Source organism: Mustela erminea, chromosome 6 (assembly GCF_009829155.1).
Source record: "Mustela erminea isolate mMusErm1 chromosome 6, mMusErm1.Pri, whole genome shotgun sequence".
Lineage (NCBI taxonomy): Eukaryota > Metazoa > Chordata > Mammalia > Carnivora > Mustelidae > Mustela > Mustela erminea.
Genome location: NC_045619.1, coordinates 17725940 through 17751068, shown reverse-complemented (window position 1 = coordinate 17751068; position 25129 = coordinate 17725940). Strand labels below are relative to the sequence as shown.

General features: G+C 47.9%; 1 protein-coding gene across 2 annotated transcripts in view; it reads left to right on the top strand.

The window, feature by feature from the left end:
* The window catches only part of STAB2 (stabilin 2), a 166974-nt gene extending 142090 nt beyond the window's left edge, over positions 1 to 24884 (top strand). Inside the window, exons 58-70 of one of the 2 annotated variants that reach the window (XR_004286657.1) lie at positions 583 to 690; positions 2407 to 2600; positions 3985 to 4126; positions 8565 to 8698; positions 10884 to 11049; positions 11194 to 11300; positions 13330 to 13449; positions 14190 to 14330; positions 15434 to 15541; positions 16468 to 16596; positions 17434 to 17550; positions 21057 to 21215; positions 22068 to 24884. Coding sequence is in view for 1 of the 2 variants with exons in the window: in XM_032346573.1 (XP_032202464.1) it covers positions 583 to 690; positions 2407 to 2600; positions 3985 to 4126; positions 8565 to 8698; positions 10884 to 11049; positions 11194 to 11300; positions 13330 to 13449; positions 14190 to 14330; positions 15434 to 15541; positions 16468 to 16596; positions 17434 to 17550; positions 21057 to 21107 (1517 nt within the window). In the remaining variant the exon portion in view is untranslated. Of the gene's footprint in view, positions 1 to 582; positions 691 to 2406; positions 2601 to 3984; positions 4127 to 8564; positions 8699 to 10883; positions 11050 to 11193; positions 11301 to 13329; positions 13450 to 14189; positions 14331 to 15433; positions 15542 to 16467; positions 16597 to 17433; positions 17551 to 21056; positions 21818 to 22067 lie in introns of those variants that run through there. The other variant, XM_032346573.1, reaches the window with a different exon arrangement.
* The last annotated feature ends 245 nt before the right edge of the window (positions 24885 to 25129 follow it).

Genomic DNA, 25129 nt, shown 5'->3' with positions numbered 1-25129 from the left:
GTTGAATTATCACTGTGAACCGCTGGGGGCAGCGGGGCAGGAGGGTATGATTAAGTTCTCCCCATGGGCTTAAGCAAACTGTGATTCCAGAATCCCTGAACTTCCGTTCCCGCACCTCCCCTCCTCCCCTGACCACCCCATGGCTCTGCGCTGCCTGTTGACACGATCACCCCATTCACCCACCAGAGCTCCAGACTTCCCTCAAGCTGAGCAGTGCCCTCAGAAGCCCATGGAATTTCTCCTCCAATCCAGTCTTCTCCTTCTGGAGCCTATGCCTGTAGGGCCAAAGAGCTAATCTGGTGAATTTATCATTGTTGAGGTATAAGGTTTTAACTGATTGCCCATAGAAGTGACATATCATAGTTCAATCTGAATAACATTGTAGAGTTAATGTGTTAATACCACAGAGTCATTCTGGGATCTCAGAATCTCCAGGCTGGGAGGAAACTTAGCAAATCACCCTATCCTCCCGCTGGAAGGGGGGTACTTCTGAAACACGGGGACGGGCCAGACCGCGAGTCTCGGTGTGCCCAAGTCCTCACACCACAGGTACAGCATGAACGGTGACCTCCTTGTTTGCAGCCTTGCCCCCTGTGTGCACACCTTCTTGCTCTGCTCACGCCACCTGTAAAGAGAACAACACCTGTGAGTGTAACCTGAATTATGAAGGGGACGGAATCACGTGCACAGGTAGGTCCTGTTGGTGCGTGTGTGAAACAGGGTGGGGCAAGAGCAGAGTGGAATTGGTCACAGTGCCTGGACTTCTTCCTGACCCTCCCATTCCTGCCTGGGTCATTTTCCCAGTACCTACCCTCTCTGTGACTCAGTATCCTAAATGTGGTTTGTTCATGCACCTCTCAGGTCAGTGTTCTGAAATCGCTTTGCACACTCAGAGTGATGCACCTTATTGTAGAGTGTTTTTGTAACTCTGCAGGGAATCCAGCCTTCAAAAAAATATCAGAAAATACCTTACAGTACTAAAAAAAAAAAAACCTAACTCTTACTTTCATCATTTGGTGAGAATCACTCTAACCATTGCCATGTCTGTCTTTAGTAATTAAGACATAGGTTCAGCCGTGCAGAGACCCAAAGGGACAGTGGCAAAAACAAGGCAAATGTTCAGATGTTTATTTTTACCTCATATAGTAGTTTGAATGGAGCCATCCAAAACTAACATAACTCTGAAAGGACATCTGGGAGCCCAGACTCTACCTTGTTGCTCTGCCATCATTCACTTCCCTGGCCTGAGAGGGTCATCCAGCACATCCCAGGCAGCAGGATGGGCAAGGTGAAGAGGGAGGCAAACCTCCTTCCCTGAAATTTTTACTGACTTCTAGGTGCACCTAGAAGTCAGTAAAAATTTCTTCTGTTCCCATTGCATCAGCTGGAGCCCCATCACCTGTCATACCTAGTTGCAAAGGAGCCTGGGAAATGTAGTCTTCATTTAGGCAACCATGAGCCCAATGAAAAATCTCTTACTATAGAAAAAGGAGACAATAGATATTGGGAGAAACCTACCAGCCTATGCCACATGTACTTTCTAACTTCTTTCATGCATAAATATGTAAATAAAGATACATAGTTTCTTTACAGAAATTAGCTCTTGTTATACCTGCTGTTTTGTAATCTTCCAGAAGGCAGTCCAGAAATAGGCCACTTATCAACAATGGCAGCAAAGGCTCAGGTTCTGTCTTTCCACTCTACTGTTCTTAGGATGAGGCCTTTTGTCCTCATGTTTATTCTCTCAAAATTTCAAGAGGCTGCCATGACTCCTGGCAAAAGCCAGGCAGGAGAAATCAGATAGCTTTCTAGCTGCTCCTGAGGCTAGAGCTCATCTAGTATTGGGTTGAAATTTGGGAGATTGTGAAAACAAAGGTCCTAACAGGTAGCACAACACAGTGGGGAAAGTATGAGCTTTGGGCGTCAAACCAAGTAGGGTTTAAGTGCCTGTCCCACCATGTTATCACCGGGGGTAAGACAGTTAAACTCTCTGGGTTTCAGTGTGACCATCTGTGGAGTGAGGTTAACGATGACCATCTCATGAAGTACTCAAGAGTACAGTAACTACACACACACACACACACACACACACACACACCTGTCCTAACATTAAAAACTCAAACTCATTCAGAAAACTAGCAAAGTGGAGCCTAGAGGTATGTGACAAAGGAGGTCACAGGTGCACAGAGGTCATCAGGCCTGATCTCAGAGGCTATCAGCCACAGGATTCTAGTGTCCCCAGAAGCTAGCCCAGGGGCTATCGGGAATGGGGAAGGAAGACCCCAACCCGCTGGGGCCCATTTCCTTCCCAATGTCCCCTGATCCCAGGGTGACCCATAACCCCCGTCTGAAGCTCACATTCCACACACCGTGGTTCAGTGCGCCCTCTCCCTTCTGCTCGTGCAGTTGTGGATTTCTGCAAACAGAACAACGGGGGCTGTGCCAAGGTGGCCAGGTGTTCCCAGAAGGGCACGAAGGTGTCCTGCAGCTGTCTGAAGGGCTACAAGGGGGACGGTCGCAGCTGCAAGGAGATAGACCCCTGTGCCGACGGCCTCAACGGTGGGTGTCACGAGCACGCCACCTGCAAGATGACCGGCCCGGTGAGTCTCTCTTCCCCCGGGAAACTCGGGAGCGGCTCCGCGTCGCTCACTCCGCTCGCCGTTCAGCCTCCCCCTCAGCTTCCTTCCCAGCGCGCTCTACGTCCTGTCAGGTCTGCAGACCGAATGCCAAGTGGTGTCCTAAACAGAAAAGGGACATGAGGAGGAAAACCGGCGAAATCTACATAAAATCTATTGTTAATTCATAGTAATGTGCCATTATTTATTTCTTAGTGGGGTTTTTTTCTTTTGTTTTTTGTTTGTTTGTTTGTTTTTTGGTTTTTGGGGTTTTTTGTTTTGTTTTGTTTCTTGTTTTTTGTGTTTTTTTTGAGACAGAGAGAAAGAGTACGAGAATGGGGCAAGGGGTAGAGGGAGACGGGAGGGAGAAGCAGACTCTCCACTGAGCAGGGAGCCCCATATGGGACTCAGTTCCAGGACCCCGGGATCATGACCCGAGTGGAAGGCAGACACTTAATCGACTAAGGCACCCAGGTGCCCCCATTTCTTAGCTTTGACAAAGATACTGTGATTAGGTAACGTGAGGGAACATGGTGAGGCGTATATGGCAACACTTTCTGCTATCTTGGCAGCTCTCCTCAAAATCTAGAATTATCCAAAATAAAAAGTTTATTAAAACAAAATGTCAGTGAAAAGTGGGGGAAAAGTACAGGTTTGGACACCCACTCAAGCCTTTTTAGAATGGGATCAGTGCCCTGGTGCCAGGTTTATCTGTTGGGAAGGGAAGTTGGTAGAAGATAATGTCCACTGTGGTCCTAAGTGTGAACTTAGGACTCAGAGTCACTCTCTGACTCTTAGCTCCCCCACTTACACTCCGTGGCCCAGAGTTGGCTACTTGATTTCTCCCAGTCTCTGTTTCCTCTTTTGTCAGGTGAGTCTAATAATGCAGCCCTCATAGAATTGTTTGGGAATTAAGTGAGGTCATTCACTGATTGGGCAAGTGGTCATCAGGCACCTGCCGTGTGCTGTTGTCAGAGCCAGGGACGTAGCAATGAAATGTGAGGGGGGAGGGGGCAATGCTCTGGGCAGAAACAGGTGCGTAAGATACTTTCAGAAAGTACCAAGCACCTGACCAAGAGTCAGGCAGAGTATGAATTGGGCCAGCATGATAGAAGGGATGGGGAGGGTTGCTTTCTTTAACGGGTCAGGGACGCTGTCTCCGAGGAAGCAACATTTGAGCCTAGGGGACATTTCCTCATGAGTCTGTACAAACATGAGACATGGCAATGACTTAATTGCCACTATTTATAAGCAAAGCATTTTCCTGGTGCTTCAGAGCATCTCCTGTGCTGGATGGAGGCCTGCAGAGCACATCAGGGTCCTGGAGTCCTAGAAAAGGGGCTTCTCATCTCTTCGGCTCTCCCCACAGGGCAAGCACAAGTGTGAATGTAAAAGCCATTACGTGGGAGACGGGACATACTGTGAGCCAGAGCAGCTGCCCATCGACCGATGTTTGCAGGACAACGGGCAGTGCCATGCCGATGCCGACTGTGCCGATCTCCACTTCCAAGGTCGGTGTGGGTAGGGGGTCACTGGCCTTCTGGCCTGGGGAAGGGATTTGCCCAAGAGCAAAGGGGAACAGAATTAAAAGCCAGGCCAAACAGCCCAAGCATTGCCCAGGACCCAGTGCCCAGGAGGTAGCAGGATTTGGTAGCAGAGGACTGAAATAATTCATCTTGACTGGGAGCCTTAGAACTAGGAGGGAGCTCAAAGGTCATCCAATGTGAATTTTCCTGAAACAGGCTTTCCCCAAATTGCTTAGCAACCATCGGTTGGAATTGAATCTAAGGAGCATAGTTCAGGGTTTAAATAACAGAGGAAGCACCTGTCACATGCAGATGCAGCTTCTGAGCGGTTGTTACGATAATACACATCGATCGGCATGTGTGGCATTCTCTTCCGAGGCTGATCTAAATGGCTTATAATAAACCCACAAGTAACATAAAACTAGGAATCACAACACACAACAAAGTAGAAAGCCAAATGGGAAATGCAGAGGTGCAGGTGATCTTAAAGCCTCAAGGAGGAAATCCACAAGGGACCCAGCAAGGTCATTCTGAGCCACAGGGACAGCAGTGGTTCAGAGAGCAATTCAGGGTATTACATGTTATGGCCAATCAAGATTTATTGGATGTCTCTGACTAGGACAGGGTTGTTTTAGAGACATGGTATTGCTAGGGAGGCAGTTTTTACAAATCTCAATAGTAACTACTGAATTAACACCTGATGCATACTGTCTTAATCCGTTCGGACTGCTACTATCTACTGAGTGGCTTAAAAACAACAGAAATGTGTTTCTCACCATTCTGGAGCCTGGAAGGCTACGATCAGGGTGCCGGCATGGCCATCTACTAGGGAAGGTCCTCTTCCAGGTTCTGACTGTTGTCTTCTTATGTCCTCATGTGGCAGAAGGACTAGGAAGCTCTCTGAGGTCCCTTTTATAAGGGCACTAACCTGGGACACCTGGCTGGCTCAGTCAGTGGAACATGCCACTCTTAATCTCGGGGTTGTTTGTGCCCCATGTTGAGTGTAGAGATTACATTAAAAATACACACACACACACACTCACCCCACGCAAGAGGGCTTTCCCCTCATGACCCGATTACCTCCCGATGGCCCCACTACCTAATACCAACACATTGGGAATATCACCCCATGAATCTGGGGGGACACAAACATGCAGTCTGTAACATGGGCCAAATTCTAAGATGCTTCAGATCCCTTTCGGGGATGAGATAGAAGAATGTAAGCAAGGAAAATACACAGGATATATGACATTGTCTTTTTGCAAGGGGATTCCCAGTGTTGCTGAAGACATTTTTTAAATTGATAAGACAAGGAAGGGCAAGTCACAGAACCGAAGACAGCAGTTTATCTTGTGCTGATGGTTCAACTTAAAAAAGAGAGAGCACGAATAGAAGAAAACTGAAAGCAGGGACTCAACAGATATGTGTATGCCCATGTTAAACCAAAAGGTGGAAACAACCCTAGTGTCCATCAACAAATGAGTGGATAAACACACTGTAGCTTATCCATATGGTGTGATATAATCTGGTCCTGGAAAAGGAAGGAAATTTTGGCATGTGCTGTAACATGAATGAAACTTGAAACCATGTCTCGCGAAATAAACCAGACACCACAGGATAAATATTATGGACATATGCAAGGGATCTATGACAGGCAAATTCATAGAGACAGAAAGTAGAGTAGACGTTACCAGGGGCTGCAGAGAGGGGGATGGAGAGACACAATTTGATGGTGACCACGTTTCTGTTAGGAATGATGGAAACATTCTAGACATGGATAATGATGTTGGTTGTATAACATTGTAAATCTACTTAATACCACTGAATTGTACCCTTAAGATGGTCAAAAAAGTAAATTGCATGTTATGTATATTTACCAGTGTAAAAAAGTTATTTTGAAGAATTGACAGAGATGGGAAAGATCCCTAGGTAGGATGAGAAAGGGAATCCTCAGAGAAACTTAATAGAGGCCTGGGACTATGGTGGAGACTCAAAAGATGTCATGGTAATGACCTCAAGGTAATAGGGTCTCAACCAGGAAGAAGGGTGAGCTCAAGGCAGCCCTATGGCCAGAGAAGGTGAGGATAAGTAAGCCACATAAGGTTTCTATCTCAAGAAAGCAAACCCAGTGTGGTTGTGTTCAAACAGATGGGAAGCAACATGGTGCAACATTTGAGAGCTTGGCTGGGGACATTCTATGTTCAAGGTGAGGCTACCAAGCAGAAGGATTCTATAAGCAGTTGCTATTTAGGATGGGTGCCGAAATGTGCACCTGGGACCAGGGACGTTGATCTGCCAGCCTTTTGCCTCAAAGAGTGAAGTCAAGAAAGTGCTCGGCTTTTTTCTTCAGGGCACGATCCACTCAGCCAGTCCTGTTGTTCCCACAGCTGACTCACAGGTGGAAATCTATTCAGCTCTTCTTTTCCAGGGGGCTTTTCCCTTCTGCTCTCATGAATGCCAAGAAAGAGACAGGAGTGTTACTAAGTGACTGAGCATCAGAATTGGACCCACCCGCTGTTGAAGCTGAGTAGTTACCCTTAGGAAGCCAGGATGGTTTGGGGCTAAGACCTCGGCTTTCCCTGTGGGCGTGGTTACAGAACCATGCCACACTTGGGAGGAAGTGCCTACTCTTCCGGTTCAGAGGAGGGCAAACTGGTACAGCTGTCATGGCAGCCAGTTGGACAACGTGTGCTGAGAGCCTTAAAATAATTCACGCTGAGACTTGGTAGCTCCACTTCAAGAAACACATCCAATAGACACACAATCTAATAAGGGAATAAACATAGACGTACCATCCTAGCATTACTTTGCATCATAAAAGATTACAGATAACCCATATCTAACAGTCAAGGATGATCAAATGCACTGTTACATATCCACTCAGATGCCCTATTAAGAATCATGTTGCCCATGGGGGCTTAAGTGGGTAGAAGAAGAATCAATGAAACAAGATGGAATTGGGAGGGAGACAAACCATAAGTGACTCTTAATCTCACAAAACAAACTGAGGGTTGCTGGGGGGAGGGGGGTTGGGAGAAGGGGGCGTGATTATGGACATTGGGGAGGGTATGTGCTTTGGTGAATGCTGTGAAGTGTGTAAACCTGGTGATTCACAGACCTGTACCCCTGGGGATAAAAATATATGTTTATAAAAAATAAAAAAATTTTAAAAATAAATAATAAATAATAATAATAAATTTTAAAAATACACTAAAAAATGAGAAAAAAAAAGAATCATGTTGCCTTAGCAACATGGAAAAACATCTGTCCATCCTTCCCCAGACTGTTATGCTGGAAGTGTCTGCAATTCTGATAGGGCTGACAGGATCATACAACCTGTGGAATGTTCTGCCGGACTATGGTCAAAGAAAGACCTTGAACTTAACTCTTTTTGGTGTAGAAAGTGACCTTTTAGTGGCATTTGGTAATGAACTTGATGATGTAAAGATGTAACTCGGTTCTTGAACTATTTCTGCTTTCTGCATTTAATTGTCTGGCTTAAAAAGATTTCAGCCAGGAAAAAGTGATAAATCTTTCAGTCTCTTAGGGGAGAAATGGCTAGAAAACTTTTTCAAGGACAGAGTGTGATCAGGAAACATAGAGTCCTTGGCAAAGACTCTCTTTCTCTGTCTTTTTTTTTTAAGATTTTTTTTTATTTATTTGACAGAGAGAGATCACAAGTAGGCAGAGAGGCAGGCAGAGAGAGAGGAGGATGCAGGCCCCCTGCTCAGCAGAGAGCCCAATGTGGGGCTCGATCCCAGGACCCTGGGATCATGACCTGAGCCGACGGCAGAGGCTTTAACCCACTGAGCCACCCAGACGTGCCGCAAAGACTCTCTTTAAAGTATTTTGTCATGGCTGTAAAGTTCACAAAAATTATTCAGCTATAAGTATTGAGGGGGAAATCCTCTTGCTAGAGGAAATTTATAATATGGGGGAATAATCATGATTCAATGTTAAGTTTTTAAAAAGCTTTCTAGGGGTGCCTGGGTGGCTCAGTGGGTTGAAGCCTCTGCCTTCGGCTCAGGTCATGAGCCGAAGAGGTAAAGGAAGAGGTAAAAAGTCTAGAAGAGTATGAAATTATGTCAAAATAAGTTACCAAAAAAGAAAATAAAAATTCTTTAGGGGAAGTATGTCAAAATGTTAGCCCTGGAGTAATGATTATTTCCAGGGAATAAGGTTTTAGGTGATTTGTATTTTTTTTCTTACTTTGAATGATTGCCCAAATTTCTACAATAACATGTGCCGTTTTTGTATTGAGAAAAGAAATAAATATTTTAAATGATGTGCTTCAATCTACCTTGAAGGGAAGTGGCTCTCCAAGGCCCCTGGGATACAGCTTGCCTTCTGCTTTGCCAATCCTTTCCTGGGAACCCTGCCAACCAGGTGGGCTGACCTATGATTGCTGTCTTTTCCCTTCTAGATACCACCGTCGGAGTGTTCCATCTCCGCTCCCCGCTGGGCCAGTACAAGCTGACCTTTGACAAAGCCAAAGAGGCCTGTGCCAACGAGGCAGCAAGCATGGCAACCTACAACCAGCTCTCCTACGCCCAAAAGGTGGTCCCCAGTTGGTCAGCCCCACGCAGGCAGGGTCTGCAGGGGACAGGGTGCAGCCTCTTCTTAACACGAGGGAGACCTGGGCTGCTGCCTTCTTGGAGGGGAAGGAGGGTGCTCCTGGAACAATGGTATCAATTCATCACATCTGTCGGGCATGTACTGTGTGTCAGGCACCGTGCAAGTGCTTTGTTGATAACCCTGTCCATCCTTATAACATTCCTGGAAGTAGGTGTCACTATTCCCATTTTACAGAGGGGGCAACTGAGGCTCTGAAAGGTTTAGTAATGTGCCCAAGGTCATCCAGACAAGAGGTGGCAGATCCAGTATTCAAATGTAGCCCTTACTCCAAAAGTCTGTTTTCTACTATGACATTCAACTGCTAAGACAGAAGCACAGACTGGGAGTGCATGTCCCATAGCTGAAAACCAGAAAGAGATCCATCGCCAGAGGCCTAGGAACTCCTTGAACACACAAAATATCTGAGGGTCTCTGAAATGTCTGGCGGGGATGTGAAGGTCATAAATGGGGATTGCTCCAGCTCTTGGCAGCAACCAGGTAGGAGATGGAGCTCTAGTAAAGGCTACTCTCTTGGTCCCCCAAACCAGAAGCCCTGCGTATTTGGAAAGGCCAGCACCTTGGAGTTACAGGCTAGCAATTGCTCAGCGGGCATAGAGGAGGTAACTGCCTACACAGTATGATTCTAAGGCTGCTCCTCCAAATTCCCTCACCATCCAGTCTCCGCCTTCCTTCAGACCTGGCATTTTTTCACCAAGGAACAAAACCACTGATGCCAGGCCCCAGCGTATTGGAGGGTCTGAATTTTTGCTCTCCTGCTTGCCAATTTTGTGTCCTTGAGACCATGGAAACCTCTGTCCTACTTGGCATGTGTGTATAGAACTAAAGGTAATAGGCATTATAGTGACTGGTGCACTCAGTTTTTAACATTAAAAGCTCTGGAATGGGCTGCTCACTCAGGTTTGAATCTCAGTTTAACTACTAGCTAGCTGAGCAAGTTACTTAACTCCTTTTTGCCTCAATTTTGTCAATTCTATGATGGGGATTTTTTATTTTTTTAAGTTTCTATCTTATAGAGTTGGTATGAGGGTTAAAAGTGTTGACACAAGGAAAGCCCTTACAACAGAACCTGGCCCAGAGTAAGCTCTCAATAAGTATGATGATGATGATGATAATGACGGTGACGATAGTGATGATGATGGTGATAATGATGGTTGTGGCGATGATGGTGATGATGGTGATGATGGTGATGATGGTGATAAAGGGGATGATGATGATAGTGATATGATGATGCTGGTGATGACAGTGATGGTGACAATAGTGATGATCATGGTGATAATGATGGTCATGGTGATGATGGTGATCATGGTGTTGAAGGTGATGATGATGATAATGATGTGATGATGGTGGTGATGGCAGTGATGGTGACGATAGTGATGATCATAGTGATAATGATGGTCATGGTGATGATGGTGGTGATGGTGATGAAGGGGATGATGATGATAGTGATGTGATGATGGTGGTGATGACAGTGATGGTGACGATAGTGATGGTCATGGTGATAATGATGGTCATGGTGATGATGGTCATGGTGATGATGGTGATGATTATAGCAATAATAGTGATGATGGTGATGATAGTGATTAACATGGTGGTGGTGGTGATAGTGATGACGGTAATGATCATGGGGATGATGATGATGATAGTGATGGTGATGATAGTGATGGTGATGATGATAGTGTTGATGGTAATGATCATGGTGATAATGATGGGGATGATAATGATGGGGATTATGGTGACGATGGTGATAATAAAGATGGTGATGATCAATTTGAGTTCTATAAATGCATAAGCAGAAGAATTTGCATCCAGGAGTAGAAGCCTGAGAGTAAATTTAATTCAAGAACAGGGAGAGGAGTCATAGGTGTGAAGGACTTGGGCATTCATTGAAAGGAAAAAATGGTACCATGTTCATCTGTTCAGTGAATCAACCAAGAAAAATTTAATGAACAGCTACTATGTTCCAGGCACAGTGGTACAGTAGGCAAAATGAGCCATAACCCTGACTCATGGAGTTTACGGTCTGATGTGAGAATCAGACAGGAACTAAAGGAGCCCACACCGAATATGAAATTGTAGCTGATCCATGGCCGCGTCTGTGTCCCTACAGGCCAAGTACCACCTCTGTTCAGCAGGTTGGCTGGAGAGTGGGCGGGTAGCCTACCCCACAGCCTACGCCTCCCAGAACTGTGGCTCTGGCGTTGTTGGAATAGTAGACTATGGACAAAGAAACAACAAGAGTGAAATGTGGGATGTCTTCTGCTATCGGATGAAAGGTAATGACCCAAGCTACGCTTCAGATTCCAGGGCCCGCACTGCTGATCAATCCTCAGCCTGGCCAGCCAACCTCCAAGGGTGAGCTGGAGCAGTCCAGGCCCCTCCCTCACCGAAGTGGGCCCCTGTGTGCCCCTGTCTTCCAGATGTGAACTGCACTTGCAAGGCGGGCTACGTGGGAGACGGCTTCTCGTGCAGCGGCAATCTGTTGCAAGTCCTGATGTCTTTCCCTTCACTGACGAACTTCCTCACGGTACGTGTCCTGCACCCCATCTGCTTGGTTTTGCCTTAGGGAAGGAGCACTTGCCTCAAGGCAGCGATTTCAGAGGCAAGTCCTTGAAAGAAGCCCCAGGCTCCCAGTCATGGGTAAGAGCACAGGCGCCGGACCACACAGCCTGAATTCAAAGCTGGGGTTTGCCACCTGTTGCACCACCTTCGACAAGTTACTTCCCTATCTGGGCCTCAGTTTCCCAGTAAAATGGAGAGGATGATAGCCCCAGCCTCCTAGCACCATTGTGGTAATGAAAGCACATAGACTTGTGGCCTGTACGCAGAAACGGCCACACTGGGGCTGACTAGTTGTAGCATCTCGTTTTGCATCCTGAGCAGCCTAAGAGTCTGATCTGCAGGAACGAGAAGCTCTTTGGTCTTCACGGACTAGGTTGAGCACATTTAGCTGGGCCAGCCTGGTGATCAGACAGTTTTCAACATGGCATCAAACTTCCCTTAGCACTGCCCTTCCAGTCAGTTCAATGCTCTACATGTTATGCCTAGTGAAGAGAAAGTTCCAGCCAGAGAAGGATTTGGTGCTGACCAACCAGAGAACTGAGCTAATAGTAATAACTAGGTCAAGAATAACTAGGTCGAGAATAATAACTAGGTCAAGAATATCTTGAGCATTTCCTTTGCACTGTGCATGCATGAACCTCTTCAGAGCACTTATAACTCAGCCCACAGAATGTAAGCTCCCTAAGGGACAGGATTTTTCCCTGCCTTATCACTGGCATATAGTAGATGCTCAATAAACACTTGTTACTAGGAATAAATTCTCATGTGACCTTATGAGGTCACTTCTGCTATTATCCCCATTTTGTAGATAAAGACACTGAGGCTTACCAAGGTGAAGGGCACAGCCAAGGAGAGGGGACTGGGCAGACGTATAGGGCTTGCAGGATTAGAGCAGAAGTTAAACCAAAGGCTCCCAAATAGTGAGTCTTTATCTGCAGACTGAAAGCATCCATCTAACTGTTCTAAAATTCAGGGTTATCATAAACACACGGAAGATAAACAGTCAAACTGGTGTTTCTGCATGTGGGAGTTTGGCTTGCAACAGCATTGCAGAAAAAAACAGTGTCGGAACAAGACCCATTGGCTGTGTGCCCCTGAGCAGATTAATTATCTTCTCTGGGCTTCAGTAGCCCTGTCCGCACAATGACAAAGTCGAACTGGGTAAGTGAGGTTTCTTACAGGTTTCTGTTCTAGCAAGTATTTATTGAGCACCTACTACATGCTTGACATATATCAGTGAACAAAACAGACACATCAAATAATAAACAGAATAAGTAACAGTAGTGAATGCTAGGAGGTGATTATATATGCTGTGGGGGGCAGGGAAGGAGGGGAAGGGTTGAGTAGGGAGAGAGAGGGGTACCACCAGAGCATTCCCAATTTGCAGGGTGATAAGGGATGGCCTTGGTGAGAAGACGGCACCCTAGGAAAGAGTGGGAAAGAGTGAACAGAGGCAAGGGAGTTAGCTGTGTAGATGTGGGGCGAGAACCGGCCGGCAGGAGGATGAAGGCAAGAGAGGCTACACGAGTTTGAAGAACGGCAAGGAAGGAAGGAGGCTGCAGCCGAGTGAGAGCGAGAGAGGCCAGCTGGGCCCAGGGGCAGTGGAGCAACAGGGTCCAGGTGGTCTGGGCCTCATGCCCATGCCTTGTAAGGCCTCTGGTTTTCCTCTGAGTGACCTGCAGGTCATTGCAAGACAAGAGGAGGCTCAAGATTTGACTTAGATTTCAAAGGACTATGCAGGCAGCCATGTTAAAAAATGGTCTTGATTCTGTGATGTGGCTGTACTTCGGACCACAGGATTCATTGAGGAAAGAAAAGTGCTCCTCAAACTCTCCCAGGAGGCAGTCAGAAGAAACAGCCTGTGAGTGGCAGCCAGATTGGGGCCAGCGTCAGGAACATTCCCAGATGGGTGGTACCCCAGGACACCTTCCACGAGGTTCTCCGGTCACCCCAACCCTTGCACACCAGAGCTGACCACTCTTTCCTCTCCCCAGGAGGTGCTGGCCTATTCCAACCACTCAGCCAGAGGCCAGGCATTTCGGAACCTGCTGACAGACCTGTCGATCCGCAGTACCCTCTTTGTGCCACACAACAGCGGACTGGGGGAGAACGAGGTGAGGCGGGCGCCAGCTGTCTGTGCTTCAGACTAGTGCTTCGACAGGATCCGTTATCTGTCACCACAAATCACCCCAACACTCAGTGACTACACAGTTACTCAGTTCACACATCTGCAGGTCAGCTGGCCATCGTGGTCCTGGCCAGGCCTGCTCACAGGTCTGTGATGGCCTGGCCGTCCGCCGACAGAGGCCTCCCGTCCTCCAGCACACTAGCCCAGACACGTTCTCATGGTGCTGGAAGCAAGTGGTCATTGGGAACAAGCCCCCATTGGGTCACAATGGCTAACAGTCCCCTGGGTCAACAGGTCATGCGGCTGAGCCCAAAGTCAGAGCAGGAAGCACTCAGCGTTATGGCAAAGGGCATGAATCCTGGAGGGGTGGAGAAGCAGAGCCCCAGATGCGGTGAGCTCACCACACTAGCCGTCCTCACATGCGGACGTGCGAAGAGATGGCAATTCCACACGGGTGACTGACCGCAGGCTCTGGCAGCCCCCAGCCCTGTCCCATCTAGGGGCTGAGAGGAGTGGGACCTCTGCCCACGGTTACCCACTCAAGACCCACCCTTCACGAAGATGACTCTCAATGCCACAAGCTAGCTAGAGGTGCACCTGAGAGAAGCTTGACATTCCTTCTCTCCACATGAACACAGAAGGCCATGAAAAGTGATTTTTTTTTCTTTCATTTAAAATAAAATTGCCTGGTTTCTATAGACCACTCTTGTGTTTCTCCCTTCTCAGACGCTGTCTGGGCGAGACATTGAGCACCACCTTGCCAATGTCAGCATCTTCTTTTACGATGACCTTGTCAATGGTACCGTCCTGCAGACTAAGCTGGGAAGCCAGCTACTCATCACCTCCAGCCAGGACCAGCAACAACCGGTATGAAAAATCTTCTGGACTTACTGGCAGAACTGGAGAGAATATATTCAAAATTCTTAGCATACAGTAGGTGCTTAATAGATGACAACTATTATAATGTGAAAGTAAATGTTAAACCTGTAGTCAGGGGCTGGTATTAGGTGCACACTGTAGTACACCATGCTGTTAGGCAGCCCCTACCCCTTGGGGAGTAAACCACTGGTGACCTCCAGCCCTGGAAACTGATAATGATGGATGAGGAACTTGACATGAAACCATGTTTAAAGCTATCTGGCCTCTGCCTCTGTTTCACAGTGACAGTGGCAGTGATGCTGTTGGTGATGATAGTCATGGTGATATTGACAATGATCATGAGGATGATGATAGTGATGGTCATGATGTTGATGGCGGTGGTAGCCGTGGTGACCATGACATAGAATCATAGGCACTTGCGAAAATTCAGTGACTCTGTGGCATGTGATTGGTAGCAAGTGCCAAATGAGTATTATTTTTTAATATTTACCTGATCAATGATTTCTTTTCTTGAAGATTAGTGGTTTAGACCAGGGTTTCTCAAATTTTAACATGCATTTGAATCAGCTAGAGTTTTGTTGAAATACAGATCATACTTCAGCAGGTGGAGTATGGGGACCTCAGGTTCCACATTTCTAATGAACTCTCAGGTAATGCCCACCACCACAAGACAGTAGATCATGCTCTGACTAGCAGGGGATGAGATCCATTCTCTAACAGCTCAGTGGGATGTTCAGAGCAGTGGATCCAAAGTCTAGAGGCTTAGGGTTGGCCATTTTCTATCTGGGTGATCCTGGACAAGCCATTTTCCCTCTGAACTCTCATCTGGTAGACGAGTTGGTAGGACAGAATGGCCCCTTGGGTTCCTTGTACCTCTTCAATCTGCCTTGTGGCCCAAGGGCAACTAAGGTGTTCTGTGCTGTCCAGATGGGAGCAGAAGTCCTGCCTTGCCTGTTGGTAACAATAGGCCTGACCCCCAGACCGCAGGACCTGGGAGAAATTGAGCAACTTCCTTCCAACGCGGGGTTGCCCACATGGGGAAAAGAGGCTGATGGCCACAGATCTCCATCAGCCCCCTCTCATTTCCTCAGGAGACCAGGTTTGTCGATGGAAGGGCCATTCTGCAGTGGGACATCTTTGCCTCCAATGGGATCATTCATGTCATTTCCAGACCTTTAAAAGCACCCCCCGCTCCAGTGGTGAGTATCCAGGGCTCCTGGTGGGTGGGGGGAGGTCCAAGGTCCACTTGTCCACTGCCCAAGAGGCAAACTGTAGCTAGAAGCTTTGTCTCCTGTCCTCTGGAGATGGGAGGAGCCTCCCATACCCACATCCGCAGCAGCTGGCCTCAGAGATGTGAGGCCCTGGTTCACCCCACCCCTGCCCCAGTGCCTTAGCAATGCAACACCCACCATTATTGGTATTTGTTGAGTGAATGGGCCAATAGAGAAGCCACTGGAAGGGGAGTAAGAAATCCTGAGCTCTGGTTTGTCCCCTCCACTTCATTGTTGTGCAACTTGGACAGGTCTCTGAGCCCCATTTTTTTCATCTGCAAAAGGAGGGGTCATAATGCTGACCCCTTGGATTCTTGGGAGGATTATGAGTCAATAAATATAAAATAATTAGGACAGTCCTTGGTACACAGTATAGTAGGCTATAGGAGGGTGGGTTTTTTGGTATTGTTAGTATTCTGCTTTCTAAATGTGTGAGGGAAGGGTGAGCCCAACTGGCTTCTGGAAATTTCCTTAACATAGTGATTAAGTGCACCAGCTCCAAAGCCAGGCTGGCTTCAGAGTCCACCTACCTCTACTCCTCACTGGCTCTGTGATATTGAGAAAAGCACTTACCCTCTCTGGGCCTCAGTCGCCCCACATAAAAATGGAAACAGTGATACATGTCCCTATCTCTTGGGGCTATTATAGGTTTAACCGGATTATGTCATGGAAGGGGCTTAGATAGACCCCAGTGGAAGGAAGGGCTAAATACGTGTTACTGATCTTATCCTTCCTTTTATCCCAACTGGCCCAAGATGCCCGGGGGCCAGCAAGAGTCAGGTGGGCTCCAGAAAGCGCTCCTGCTTGGCAAGGCCCCAGGTTTGAGTATCACCCCCTCCTCTTTCTCTGTGCAGGCTTCAGTCCACATGGGAGTGGGAACAGGGATATTCTTCGCCACCGCCCTTGTCTTTGGAGCTGCTGCATTGGCTGCATATTCTTACTTCCGGCTAAACCGGAGAACAGCTGGCTTCCAGCATTTTGAGGTAAGAGAGGCATGGGAACATAGTGATGGGAGAGATCCTTCTTTGGAGCCCAGTCCCTGACCGGCTGCCTCACAGAGTTCACACAGGAGCCAGGGGCTGGGCTTGGAGGCACATTCACCAGGGGCCCAGAACCCTCCCCTCGGAGGGTTCAGGAGACAGGCAGACACTTGCTCTGCTTGGTGAGAGCTTCTCAAGGCTAACTGACTCTGGGGGTAGAGAGGGTCGAGGACCTGCATGGTCGGGCCTCACTCTGCAGCCAGCCTCAAAGGTCGCCCCATTTGAACTGCTGAGCCCGCACGTAGGTCAGCAGGTCTCAGCTGAGCGGGGGGAGAATGGGGTGTGGCCACAGCACAGTAGCGGAACACCCCCCATTCTGTACTTTCTGTCCCTGCCGGCCCAGCCTCTCCTCCAGCTGCCTCCCCTAGATGCGGCTCCTCTGGCAGGAGGCCATTCCCTCCTAGCAGAGCACCTGCCGATTTATAAGCTCCAGCATCTTTACCGACAGTGTGCACGCCGTCGGAGTCCTTTCATATTAAGTTCAAGGACAGGCAAAGCCACTCCAGGGTGATGGGAGTCAGAAGAGCAGTTACCCTGGGCGGGACTGGGTCCTGTGGGCATGGGCATGAGGACACTTCCTGGGGAAGTGGCGGTGGGGGGTGCGGGGGGTGGAAACAACCCGTGTGCGGATTCGGGTGGCAGTCATGCTTGGATGGACGTAGGAAGTCCTTGAGCCCAGCACTTAAGAAGGGTGGGCACGGCTTGCTTTACCTGACAACTTGAATGAGCCACTCCTGCCCTGGGGACATCCTGTCAGCCTGTGCTTGTCTTTTGGAGCAGTCGGAGGAGGATATCGACGTCGCGGCTCTTGGCAAGCAGCAGCCTGAGAATATACCAAACCCCTTGTATGAGAGCACCCCTTCCGCTCCCCAAGAACCTTCCTGTGACTACTTCATGGTGAGTCTGCCTCTTCACCTAGGCACAGACCAGGTGGGGTGCAGGAGAGTGAGGTCTTCCAGCAAGTCCAACTGGAAAGCTTTGCACCAAGAAAGGCACATTTCTAGAATGTGTCTCAGGGCAATAAGCCTAAAAGCCAGTATTACAAGCTGACTGAAGCCAGGTGGCTGTGGAGTGTCCCTGGATTCTTTGGGGTGAGATCTCCAATAATTAGAGGTAATAGAGGCTGATCACCCCCAACCTCATGATCAGGTGAGAAGTGATTTGTCACACGAAGAAATTTTGGGCTGCATTCTGTCACAAACATTTATGAGGTAGCCAGTACAAAGACAGAATCAGGCCTTAAAAAGCATTGTTTTTGTTTGTTTGTTTGTTTGTTTGTTCTTTCCCTTATGTTATGCTTTAAACACATTTCCATTGTTGGGGGTCTCTGACTGGCTCAGTTGGTAGAGCATGCAGTTCTTGATCCCAGGGCCATGAGTTCAAGCCCCACGTTGAGCATGGATCTATACCTACCTTAAAAAAATTTTTTTAAATAAACTTTCATTTTACGTGGTTGCCACAGTTTTCCTGCCCATTGTCAGAGCTGCTTCTTGCCTTTGGAACTACGTTCCTTTTAATGACAGCAGGCCAGGTCCAAGGATCCAGACGGGGTCCCACAGGACCCACCAAGAGGGTGAGTGGCTTCTCCTAGGATGGAAATCAAATTCGAGCCAGCAGGAAGAGAGAGCAGAGTTTACTGAAGATACAGAGAGGGCAGATACAGATGGAGTGCTGAGAAACAGGGCAAGGAAATGAGAGGAGTCTCGTCTTTGTTCTGGGTCTACGGTTTTTATTGAGGAGGGTGGTCTGGTGTATGTGCCCCCTCTGGCATCCTGGAACTGGTTAGAACAAAGACCAGGGCCCAACTGTTGGTCCTGGGAGCCACAGGCCCCTGGCCGGGAGATGTCTAGCTGCTGGTGGCCTGGAGTGCGCATATGGTAGCTTAGTCCTGTCATTCTCATCTGGTCCTTCCCTAGATGTTATCTCTTCTAGAGAAATCATTAACTCCTTGTCTCTTCCAAGGAAGACATACACTATTTGCATTAGGAGGCATGTGTAAGGTGGGGTGGGGGTGCACACCCTACTGAGAGTGAAAGCAGGAAAAGGAGCAAAAGCAGCTTTATATGGAGTCCTTCGGTTTCCCTATCTCACTTTGATCAGGTCTTTGCTATCGAGAGGGACATGTTCTGCTCTGATGTTCCAGGACATAACCATTTGTTTGTAGTTAGTGATCCCTGAGCCTGGATGGGGCTCTACTGACTTCATCCCAGGGGGAGCCCACAGCAAGGTACCCCATTCACACGGAATGTGGAAAGTACACCTGCCCATGGCGTACTACCAGGTCAGCACTGAGCAGCTGGAATAAAACTTAATTCTTCCTTTTATAGGGAGGTAAGAAAAATTGATAGCTAGTGTGTACCTCAGGAGACTGAGCTGACAGCATGGCTCAGGTCCAAGGAAATCACCAGAATCTGGGCTGTTGGTCTAGAACCCTCATGAAGAAGTAGCCAAAGGGGTTCCTGGGTGGCTCAGGCGGTTAAGTGTCTGCCTTTGGCTCAGGTCTTGACCTCAGAGTCCCAGGATCGAGCCCCGCGTCAGGCTCCCTGCTCAGGGCACAGCCTGCCCTTCATCCAGTTCCTGCTCTCTCTCACATACACATACAGCTCTCTCTTAAATAAAAATCTTTAAAAAAAAAAAAAAAAAAAGTAACCCAAGCCAGAGAGCTGCTGTGATTGATTGATGCTTGCATATATGCTACCCTCCCTGCAAAACTCTATTATGGCTGTTGCTCTCTGGCAAGCTGGCACTGAAACAGTACCAAAATATTTTATTGCACCATTTTTCAGCTCGTATAGTGCAACAGATATTTTTGTTCTTCTGCAGTGAACCAAACGTAAATGTCTTGTGTTCTCACTGTCCGAGGCAGCAGAACGAATATCTTTGCAATACACTGAAAAATAACCTAGATCCTAAACCTACTTTGTTTTTCTCATCAAACCCCTGTAGAAGTTTCCCCACCCAAACTGAAAGGGTAAGTTCGGCTGTTCATTTCTTAACTAGTAGTTCATGTCTGGAAGCACTGCTATGTTGAAATCAACCTGATGTAAAAAAGCTGGTGCAGCGGGAAGGGGGTGTTATCCTTGTCATTCCGTGCTCTTCACGCCTTCTCAGCTGCCTGTCCTCTTCTGAGGGCTCTGCCAGCACCACGCATGAAAGGTTCTCCTGAGGCAGGAGACAGTGTGTCCCAAATGCAGGAGTCAGATGAACCCTTCTCATCAGACCAGGTGGCAGAGATGTTTCAGGAACAGAAATCTGAGGCTGCCCCCCGGAAGGGACCTCGTCCATTCTCCTGACTTTTATATTGAAGGTGGAGTGCCTGTACAATATTTGTAGCAATCCCGACATCCGGAACACATCCCGTATGCAAATTAACAGCACTTCAGGGCCAGTCAGAGCCGCAGACAGCGCCAGGCTTGGGTGCTGCCTCCAGAGTATGGCTTCTGATTGGACTCTCAAATAATCAAGGGCCAGTGGCAAAGAATGTTTAATCTGGAAGCAGTTTTTTGTAATCATACTAAGAGCCACCTTTGGCAGGGTGTGTGCGCCTTCCTTAATGCAGTATCCAATTTAAGCCTCGTACTTCCCTGTGAGGAAAATATTATTATGGCCCTTTATAAAGATGAGGGGAAAACACCAGGATGGAACCCACCTGTCCAGGGGCCATAAGCTTCAAGGAGCAGCAGCCGCCCCCAGAACCACCCTACCATCCTGCCTCCTAACACAAGACGGCAGCATGAGCAGACGCTCCTCCCACGCACGTGTTCACAGGGCACTTGGAGGAGAACTGTTTTAGGCTCTTGGGAAGGAAGTTTTCCTCCACCCTCTTAGGATCCCTGGCTGGATCTGAAAAGTAATCTGACAGATTCACAGGAGAAAAGCGTATAAACTTTACAGCAAGTCTGCATGTACCTGGGAGTCCTCAGGAGAGAATGAAGACCTGAAGTGACCAGAGCAGGAAGCTTTTCTATCTTTTATACGAAGAAATGACACATCTGTGCAGAACAGACAAGACAGAGGTTTGGGCTTGTGGGGAGTACACAGTGATGCAAGTAGGAAGATACAGTGTTTAACCAGGTAGTTTGTACAGATTTTCTGGCCCCAAATTCTTGTCTCTGGTGATCAGTGTTTTCTTTCCTCCTGGTGCAGGGAGGGTTTTATGACCTGTTCGAAGGAGGAGAAGCAAGGTGGGGGAAGTTCACAGGGACCATCCTGCTTCTGCTGGTATTTTTTTCCAAAAATTCCTTCAGTTTAAGGTATTTAAACTGCCAAGGGGCCATATTTTGGTAGCGTGTTCTGAACCCCTTCAAGGTCACAGAGCAGGGACCAGAAGGAATGCTCCGCCTAGAAAGATCCAACAAGTAGGAGGGCCTGTGCCCAGTGTTTGAGAGACCTCTCTTTTCCAGGATGCTGAAGACCAGCAGCTGGACAACACCGACCCCCTGGGGGCGCTGTGAGGGGCCTGACCTGCTGCCGCAAGCCACCCCCCTTGGCCATCTCCTCACCTGCCTGAGCCGCCTCAAAAAGGCTGTCAACTGTGAATCCTCACACTGGTTGTTTGGAAAGTAAGGTCCTTTCACGTTTTAAAGTAGGAAATACTCAAGCCATACCTCATCTCTTCGGTTAATCTGGGGGATTACTTTGTTTCTGTGGGTGAGGGGTCATGTTAAACCCACCCACCAACCTAGGGGGACTGTCCTTCCACTGTACCTTTAGATGGCACTTAAGTACGGTCTCCCCAACGCTATGACCTCATCTCCTTTCCCCGTTAGGTTGTAAGCATCCAAAAGGCAGGGACCTGCCTCATTCATCTTTGTATCTCGGGGTCTGAGACATGCAGTGTGCTCAATAAATGTTTATGGAAGAGAACTAAAGTCAACGGAACCAGCTGGTGTTTTGGGAACAAAAATACTGTTTGCCACAGAAAGGGTCAAAGTCTGAAGGTAAAATCGACTTACTGGAGCTAATGAGGGCCTTTTCATTTAGCCAACACCTCCCTCTTAAAGTCTTCTTTCTTAATTCTGTTTTGTTCACTTGTTTGTGTTTAAGAAGACATAACCAGTTCACAGTCACTGGGGCGGCTAGAATTAAAATGACAGATAATAACAAGCGTTGGCAAGGATGTGAGAAATCAGACCCCTCATACGTCACTGGGAGGAAAGTAAAATGGTGCAGCCACGTGGAAATGTTTGGCAGTTCCTCAAAAACTTAAACACAGTATTACATGATCCAGAAATTCCACTCCTTGGCATATATCCAAGAGAAATGAAAAACATGTCCCCATGAAAACTTATATATGCGAGCTCACATTATTTGTAATAGCCAGAAAGGAGAAACGACCCAAACGTCCATCATCTTTTGAATGGATAACCAACGGTGGTATATCCCTCCAGTGAAATCTCATTCTCCCCTACAAGGGAACTAGGTACTGAGGACGCATGCCAGCAACACGAAGAGAACCTGAAAACAGCAGCCGAGAAGGCAGATGCAAGAGACCGCAGACTGTATGACTCCATCTACATGAAATTTCCAAAATAGTCAAACTCACAGAAAATAGATTAGTGAATGCCAGGGTCAGGGAGTGATGAAAATGTTCTAGAACTTTCCATTGGTGATGTGTGGACTCGGGACAATTTTTGACTGTGCACAGCTCTCCCAACCAGTGCAGGATGTCTACCACACCAGGCCCCTGTCCTCAAAAGGTCAGAAGGGCCCTTCCATTAACCGTGACATTGAGCACCCTCCAACCCACCCACCACGCACTTTCAAATGGTCCCAAGGGGGTGGGACTGGCCAGCTTTGGGAATCACTACTGGGACAGAGAAGGGAAAAGCTGGGTTGAGCAGGCCTAAGACTCTCCTTTAGGCCCAATAAGTTCCACGGGCTTGTGGTTTCTGCTGAGTCAGGTGAGACATTCTGGAGGCCCCAGTATAACCTTTTTTACAACTCCCAGAAAGGAAAGAAGTCCCAGTCTTAGGCAAAGGAACAGCTTACCATCTCTCTGGGACAGCATATCATGACGAAAATAATGCCATGTTTCCAGGAGCTCGCTCCCCAAAAACGAGAGCTAAATCCTCCAGTGAGAGAATGGTACCACCATGACAGGGACAAAAATGCAAGTGATGGAAAAGGAAGACCAGCAGGCTCTCCACAGAAGGAGAGAATGAGACGAAGGTCTGGGCACACCGAGACATCAAGGACATGAAGGTGGTTTAATACAAGTGCACACACATACAGTTTTTTAAAAATAAGCTCTTCAAAATATTTATAAATTTATCCAAAACCCAGTAGTGAGTTGACTTCATGGCACTCATTCCTAATTTAGTATTATTCAGCATTTTCTTCCCTTAAATCATGGCTTCCAATTTTTAGCTTTCCTGGCAATTTTGATGGCAAGCACGTGGAGGACCATCTTCTCCGGCTCTCGAAGAAGGAACTATCCGTGGAGGAACAGCATTTCCAGGGCGGGGGGTATTGGCTGCCTACCCAAGTCTGAGCTCGCGCTCATTTTCCATCTGTGCCTTAACTCCACAGTCTTCTGGGTCTGAAAACAAAGCTGGGGTGCTGGGACAAATGGGGTGAGAAATGTACCACACATCTTCCACCCTTTCTCACCGGGGTGTTCTTTTTTTGGGTACAGTGGAATTGGATACGGCGTTGCCACTAAAGCACACAAAAACAGACTACTTACAATGAGCCGGACACAATTCAAACTTTTATTTGGCAAGAAGTTCAGTCCTATAACATAAAATTGAACATTTAGAATAAATAGGAAATTCACATCCAGAATAAATAGTAAGTCTATCTAGTTCGCACGTATGGTGTCTGATGCCCTACGGGCACCCTCTGTCATTCTGCTACATATTTGGAACACGGTGTCCTCAGGCTTCAAGCCGGCAGTGCTAAGAAAGTACGGAGGCCTGCAGCGGGTTGGCTGCCCCAGGAAGCAGAGGCCAAGGTGAGGTTTGCATGCGGGACGAGTGCGGGCGAGTGTTCCTGGGATCGACACCTGGGGATGGAAAAGAAGGAACGAGGAGGGAGGAAGGTAGGGCCGGAGTTGGCTGCTCCAGGAAGGGGGTGTGAGTGACCTCGTCTAGGGCCGGGCTTCTCCGTGAGGAAAGCTCTGGAAGAGGGCTGCCAGCTGAGGGCGGGGAGCCAGCAGCTGACCCAGCAGTTGGGGGGTAATTCCCTGGGTTCTGCAGGTTCTGCACAGCCAAGCCCATCCCCCTCCATGAGCACATGCACCAGTCAGTGCAGTGAGGGACGGTCCCTTAGTGCCCGAGCCTGGCTGTTCAATTACGCACCACAAGGGCTATGCCGTGTGCTAGAAACACCAGCTACAGAAGCATGGGTGCCCAGAGGACACGGGGAGCGTGGCGCACACACCTACAGAACTTCTCTCTTCCAGCCGCATGCAGCTCTGAGGCAGTTAACGTGTGCTTTCAGCAAGGTCGTGGTGCCGTCACCACAAGGGACGAGAGCAGGACTGGGCAAACTGGGGCCGGAGAGCCACATCTAGCCTGCAGCTGTTTTTGTAAATCAGGTTGTGACAGAACACAGCGTGCCCATTCCCAGGGCAGTGGTGGCAGAAAATGGCCCGTGAAGCGGCAAGTGCTTCCTTGCTGGCCCTTTACAGGCAACACTGGCTGAGCCCTGCGTCAGAGAAACTTCTCTCCCCTTCCTTGCCTCAACCCACGACGGTGTTAAAGATCAGCTGAACTTGAGGCCAGACTCCCAGATGCTAATGCAATAAAAAAGAGAGAGAGAGAGAAATGGTACAAAAGGAAATTAGTATTAAGAGGGGAAAATATAGGCTCTCTTGTAGTTGAATAGAGCAATCAAAGAACCCTGCCTCTGGCCAAATGTAGTCTCAAAGCATTCTGGACAAGGGCCCCCGAGTGGGTCTTTGGCAGCAAATGAGCACTCGGCGCCCGGAATCAAGTCCAGTATTTAGCACATTCTACTGCTTAAAAGGCCTTCGGGAGGAAGAAAGAGGAAAAGCCATTTAGTTCCCCCAAAGCTAAATTAGTGAGGAGGGAAGATTACTTCTCATTTCTACTTTGCAATAATTAAGAGAGCCAGTGCAGTCAAAGCAACTAGTAATTTAGTCTGAGATGTGCCCAAATCAGTAACAGGTGGTTTATGTTACATAACATTACTGGTGATGGCAGAAAACCGAGCTGAAGAGAGTTTAAAAATTTAAAAAAAAAAAAAGAACAAAAAAAAAACAAGGCTATGTCAGAAGGAAAGAAGGACCTCTAAGTCAAACTCCTAAAATACTTCAAAAGCTGAGTTTCATCTTAAAAGCAACTGCAAAACCAGTTGTGCGGGTCCCTTCCACGGCAACCCACCCCAGCTCCCACAAGCCCTGCAGAGCCACCGCCATGGCTGGCTGAATTGTCCCTGCACCACCAGCCTAACCGATGGCAAAACAGGAGATATTTTTCAACATGCAAATCCATCTTATTCTGTTCACTTT